Source organism: Hippopotamus amphibius, chromosome 7, assembly GCF_030028045.1.
Source record: "Hippopotamus amphibius kiboko isolate mHipAmp2 chromosome 7, mHipAmp2.hap2, whole genome shotgun sequence".
NCBI classification, from domain to species: domain Eukaryota; kingdom Metazoa; phylum Chordata; class Mammalia; order Artiodactyla; family Hippopotamidae; genus Hippopotamus; species Hippopotamus amphibius.
Window position 1 is genome coordinate 147092522 of NC_080192.1, and position 6191 is coordinate 147098712.

Sequence of the window (6191 nt, forward strand, 5' to 3'; positions counted from 1 at the left end):
CCCGCTCCTGCCCCTGGACCGCACGTCCTGCTCCAGACTCCAACACTAACCTGACTGAAGGCAGAGACCTGCAGGGTGTGGCAAGGTCACGGGATCTGTCCACAGGCCCACGGCGAGGGGCCCGCGAGGATCCTCAGGCCGAGGGAAGAAAGGATGCGGAGGAACAGCAAGGGCAGCCGTGAAGGCGGTAAATCGGACGGGCTCCCAGGACAGGGCGGTCCTCGCCCTTCATGGTCCCCAAGACTAGCTGCGCAATTTAAAAATTGGCTCTAATATATAAATTGATAACCAACAGGGACCTACTGTACAGCACAGAACTATACTCAATATTTTATAATAACCTAAAGGAAATGAGTCTGAAAAAAGGACATATTGTATATATATGCATATAACTGAACCACTGTGCTGTAACCTGAAACACTGTCGCAAACAACAGGCGCCTCTGTTCAGGGTCATCCAGCCTGTGTAGGAAGCCACTCGATAACGCGGACAGTTGTGCATCCACGTCTCTGAACTACTGAAAAGCAGGCCCCAAACAGAATATTGTGAATAATATTTTATTTAGTCATTTTTGTTTACAACTGAAACTCTGGGAATTCAAAATTAACATCCTTGCCCGTAAGCTTCTTATAGACACCAGAAAATGTTTCAACCTACGAGAAAAGAACAAGAAAAGAAATAACTCACCACAAAGCTTTTCAATACACACTCGTCTTAAAGCCCAAGGACTGTGTGAAATTGCACCCCCTGTGGTTTCTCTTCTCAGCACCAGGCAGAGAAGATACGCACACGCCTCTGCACTGCCTAGGTCAGGACTCAGCCCTGCACCCGACGGCTGGCTCCTCTGGGCCACTCGGAGACCCTGGCGGAGCCAGGGGTCATGCTTCGCCAGGAATGAAGGAAGCAAAGTGACCGTTCTCCCCAGACTCTAACACGACCACCACCCCGCCCATAACTACAGCCTTACTAAAGGCACACCATGGGGTTGGCCAAAAAGTTTATTCGGGCTTTACTGTAGCATCTCATGAGAAAACCCAAAAGAGCTTTCTTTACTTCCATTTCTCCTAATAACTTAAAAGGTAGAGAATTCTAATTTTTAAAGCATCCCCCAATTTAAAGCCTGACATACAATCCAAGGGGACACGGGCCCTGAGTTCACAAAGACTGGTCCTGGTGCCGCCTGGGGACAGCTGAGGCTGCCTCCTGCCCCGCCTGGGTCTGTACCCTCCACAGGGAAGTCGGCCCCTCACCTTGTGTTCCACGTTGTTCTGCTGCGCTTTATCCAAGTGAACCTTTATGAGCCGGCTGCCGTCCAGCTTCACGCGGATCCTCTTGCCCACGATCTCACTTGGGAAAACCAAGTCCTCCAGGATGGCGTCGTGCACGGCCGTCAGTGTGCGGCTTGAAGGGGACAGCGAGGACAGACGTGAGAGCCCTGGCAAGGCCTGCCCGCCTGGGAGCCCCCAGGGCACCTCTTGAAGTCAAACACATAGATGGCAAACTCCAGGTTCCTAAAGCCAGATCAACACCAGCTTCCACGTAAACGACTTACCTTGATACATCACACCAGAGCCGCTGCCAAACCAGAAGAGGTGAACACACACCCCGTTTTTGTTGGCTGCATCACACGGCTTGTGGGATTTTAGTTCCCTGGGCCCTCGGCAGTGAGTGCAGAGTCCTAACCACTGGACAGCCAGGGAATCCCCGACACCCTATCATTTTATCCCAAAGCTTAGTGTATTTAAACATGATACCTTGTAAACTGCACAGACACAGCTATTATGAGCGATTTTCTCCAGGGAATGGAGATGAACGATGACTTTTATTTTTATCCAGTACCTTTAGGTTTATTGTCACTGGTATGATTTCTTGACTAAAATCACTGCAGTAACCGCTTTCCTCTCTCCAAAGCCATCCCCTCCACTGCCGTCAAAATCACTGCTGATGTCACCACACACTTTCTACCAAAGATCCTCTGAGGGCTCCCCTTGGCCTCCAAAACGCACCAAAGCCCCTCCGTGTTCTCTGCGATGGAGTGAGGTGACATCCCACCCCCCACCAGACACTGCTCTGTCACCAGCTCTAGGATCGTGGCCCCTCCTAGGAGGGTCCCCAGTTTTCAACCTATCCCATCACACACACTGCCAAGGGAACCTCGCTCCTCTCCAGAGTATCATTTCAAGTTCACAACCCAGCTGGCTGCCTGACAACGAGAAGATTCAATTAATTCCAAAGTGTCAGGGTCTCAGCTTTGTGCCACAGGACACATCCGGAATGAGCAAGGGAGGAGACTGTGCGCACTCTCAGGGTTCACGGAGCTACCCTGTACTGCAGACCGTGTCGAGGTCTTACTCACCCCTCAGTGACCAGACACTACGTCCTACTCATTTCCATTTCCTACTCACTTCTGGCAGCTCCCACGCACACAGGAGGGGCTCCTAAGCGACTACAGAGGCCTCGCCGCCCCAGAGTGGACCCACTTTCCAAAGCCTTCTCAAAAAGCAAAGGAGACTGATGGCCCAACCGGTCAACGGCTGCTAACCACTCTCTCACTCTCACAGGCGAGGAAGGCACACATTTGGAAATTTCTTAATTACTTCCTTCAAAACATAAATTAGAATGGAATCCAAAATACTCCCAGACTCAAATTCCAACCCTGTCTAAAGTCATTTTAAGGGGAGCCATGGCAATGCAACTTTAATAATCACAAAGCATAGAAACTAACCTGTGTCAGGAAAACAGTACCTGAAACCCTGCTACAGATCAGCAGCCAAAGAAAAGAGACATCTCGGCGTTTAATCTGTGCAGGAGAAAGGTAAGGACTGACAAGGAAAAGGAATCCGAAGGCAGGAAAGGTGACTGGGAAGGGGTGGGATCCCTCTGGCCTCCTAACGAGACCTTAGCGTAGGGGATCGAAGACTCTCCTGTTTAGACCAGGTCTCTAGGGACAGGGTGAAGTCACTGGCTGAGAAAATATGGAAACAGGCTTGGGATGAGGAAGAAGCAGCCTCGAGATCTGGGAGTCTGTGCCTTAAGCTGGGTGCAAAGCAAAGGATCTGTCTTTATACTCAAGTACTAACTCAACAGAACTGAGATAATAAAACCACTTTTTAAGTATCATGATTAACAAACTAAGTGTTCTTCACTACCCCCTATATTTGATCTCTTGCAAGTTATCTGGAATACCAAAAAAAAAAAAAACCCAAAACAAAGCAAAACAACAGAAACCTAAATTCTTATGCTACTCCAACTGCCCTTAAAACAAGCTCAAAGTCCTGACCAACAATCCAAGTTCCAGAAAACCTGTGCACCTGCCTTCCAGCCTCACGCTACCCCCCTCCCTCCTCCACACGTGGTACAGTAACATCCGCCCACAGCACTAGAGACCCATCACTCCTTATTTTCTAGGAATTTCAGCAACAAGACTGAGTTTAAATTCCAGCCTCACTAATACCAGCTGTAACGAGCAGAGACTGAGTGAGTCTCCGCATCCCTTACGCAGGGAAGCTGCTACTACAGGCTATATGCTTCACAGGGCTGCAACCCAGCCAGTAGTTAGAGGGATATTTTTTTCTCAAACTGGTCCAAGGGCAGGTTCTGCAGCGATCCAATAATCCACAAAATACCAGAGGCCCAGACCAAAGAGCCAACTTCCAATATCTAAGACTGTATCAGATGACCTGCGAGCCAATCAAGCGCATAAAGCATCGTCCATCGGCATCTACAACTGCAGCGACACCGGTGATGCAAGCAACAGAAACGTCTAATTTTTGAGCCTTAATCCACAGCAACAGTAAAAAGTGACGATACATCGCCGCCCACCTCCACCCCTGGTGTGCTTTACCCCACAGCACTCAACCAAGACTCCTCCTACCCTCTGCCCAAAGAACTGGAGGAAACAGTCTCACCTTTTGTGACAGCAGTAACCTATCCTGTCACCTACGTGAGTACATGTAATTCTTACTTCCAGAATTAATTTTAAAACACTTCACGTACAACGTGCTTGATAAACATCCTTGTGTGAATGGATTTCCTAAACTATCAATACTTAATTTTAAAAACCTACTGCAGCTCTTGCTATAAACAACCCACACCCATCAAGGACTGTTAACAAGAGCGGTACACACATTCTTCACACTGATAAAACTTACCTTCTGGGACGCTTCTGCTTATTTTTTGTACGGCTTTTTCGAGTTGGCTTAGGGAGAATTCTCCTCTGTAAAAATTATCATGCAACAAAATTGGGAGGAAAAAAAAGTTAAGCTGCAGAAAACTAAGCACTGTCAAACTGCTTTAAAAACCAGAGGACTTAGTGGGTTAGCAGCTGAATAAATTCAAAGCTCCAGAAAGGCAAACCACCTAGACCCAACCAGTTACTGGGAAATCCTCTGAAGTGCTTCCTGATTTCTCAGCAATCCTTTCAGAATTCACGGCTCGTGTTAAAACGGAACTGGGAAACACCGGCTGCTTCATAACGGGAGTGATGCCGCAGACGTCACACACCTTTCCTTCCACGCTGCCTCCGGCCCACTGCAGGTGCTGAGCCGGAATGCCATCCCTCCTCCCTCCTCCGCCTGGCACTGAAGCACTTAACTCCTACAGACTTCTGCTCGCGGGAAGGCCAGCTCTAACTCAGGACCTTTCTGGACCGCTGCCCCTTTCCCCACACGCCGTGTCTCTGCATCCCTTCGGCTCCCCAAGTCCACTTCTGACTCGCCAGAGCGGCGAGCCTGGCTCACAGCACGCACCCGGCTCTGAGCCCCGCACACGCCGCGGCCTCCCTCCCGGCGCCGCAGACCCAGGCCGCCCCCTCCCAGGCTCGCTACCTGCGCGATGAAGACGACGTGCTTCCCGCTGAACTTCTTCTCCAGCTCGCGCACCAGCCGCACCTGGATCTTCTGGAAGGACTTCAGCTGGGGGACGGGCACGAAGATGATGATGGCTTTCCGGCCGCCGCCGACCTCGATCTCCTGGGGACGGAAGGGAGGGCGGCGCGCCGCGTCTGAGGCCCGCGCCCCCGGAGCCCGCGCCCCACGCCCCCGGGGCCCCGCCTCACCTTGGCGGCCGTGATGTTCAGCTCGCGCAGCTGCGCCTTGAGGTCCGAGTTCATCTCCAGCTCCAGGAGGGCCTGCAGGGAGGCGGGAGACGGCCTGAGCGCGCGCCCCGGCCCCGGCCCCGGCCCCGCAGACCCCCGCCCGCCGCGGCCCCGCCGCCCCTCACCTGGGAGATGCCCGACTCGAACTCGTCCGGCTTCTCGCCATTGGGCTTCACGATCTTCGCGCTGGAGCTGAACATGCCTGGGCCTGCGGGCACAGCGCGCTCAGGCCCGCGACCCGGCCCCGGCTCCGGCCCGCCCCGCTCAAGCCATCGGGGCCCGCGGGCCCCACAATCCGCCGCATCCCCACCCGGGGGACCCCCGCGTGCGCCCCTCGAGGCCAGCGAGCCGCCGCGGCCGCAGCCCACCACATACCTTGCCGATGCGGGCAGCGCTCGCTGCCGCCGCCGCGCCTCGCAGGCTTAGGAAGAGGCCCAGCCCTCGCGAGAACACGTTAAATCCCGGCGGCCGAGGGGAAGAGGCGGGAATAGCGAGGGCAGAGACACCGGAAGAACCACCGAGACACGGTGCGGGCCTAGAGAGTCCCAGGAAGAGGCTCCGGGGGGGCCGGGGCGCTGGTAACGCTTTCCGGCCGTGGGAGCGTCTCGCTCCGGGGGCTTCGCGGGCGTGGCCGTGCCGCCCTCCGGGGCTCCAGGCGGGGGCGGGGAGACCGGCCCGGGGAAAGCACCCTGGGCCACAGCGCGAGGCTAGGCGGTGTGGAAAAGGCTGCCCGCACGCGGGGAAGCGCCCGCCCCCGCCGAAGCGCCGGGATGGGGCGGGGGAACCAGGGGGAGGACGGCGGGGAACGCGCTGTGGGACCAAGCGCTTCACGACTGAGCGCGACGTCCAAGCCGCGCGCCGCGCTGGCGCCCACGGCGTGGTGCGGCCCACGGCGCCCAGGCCTCGCGCGCGGCGGCGACCGGGGGCCGGCGGGGCGCCTGGGGCGGGGCCGGGCCCGAGCTGGGAGCCGGGCGCGGTCGCGGGGCGCCCGGGGGCTCAGGGCGGCGGCCTGCTTCCGCGTGGGCCGGGCGCCGCACCCAAGCGGAGGTTCGCCGGGAAAGCGCCCGCCGTCCTGCTGCGCGGAACTCCCGCGTGG

At 55.5% G+C, this 6191-nt stretch overlaps 1 protein-coding gene across 1 annotated transcript; it reads right to left on the reverse strand.

Annotated features, from left to right (window-relative positions):
* Nucleotides 1–541: 541 nt before the first annotated feature.
* On the reverse strand, nucleotides 542–5604 carry RPS7 (ribosomal protein S7). Its single transcript, XM_057742842.1, has 7 exons — nucleotides 5471–5604; nucleotides 5221–5303; nucleotides 5057–5128; nucleotides 4827–4970; nucleotides 4152–4216; nucleotides 1251–1401; nucleotides 542–653 (listed from the first exon to the last, which is right to left on the reverse strand). The coding sequence occupies exons 2-7, from the start codon at nucleotides 5293–5295 to the stop codon at nucleotides 576–578; spliced, it is 585 nt and encodes a 194-aa protein (XP_057598825.1). The 5' UTR covers nucleotides 5296–5303; nucleotides 5471–5604; the 3' UTR covers nucleotides 542–575.
* Nucleotides 5605–6191: the final 587 nt, after the last annotated feature.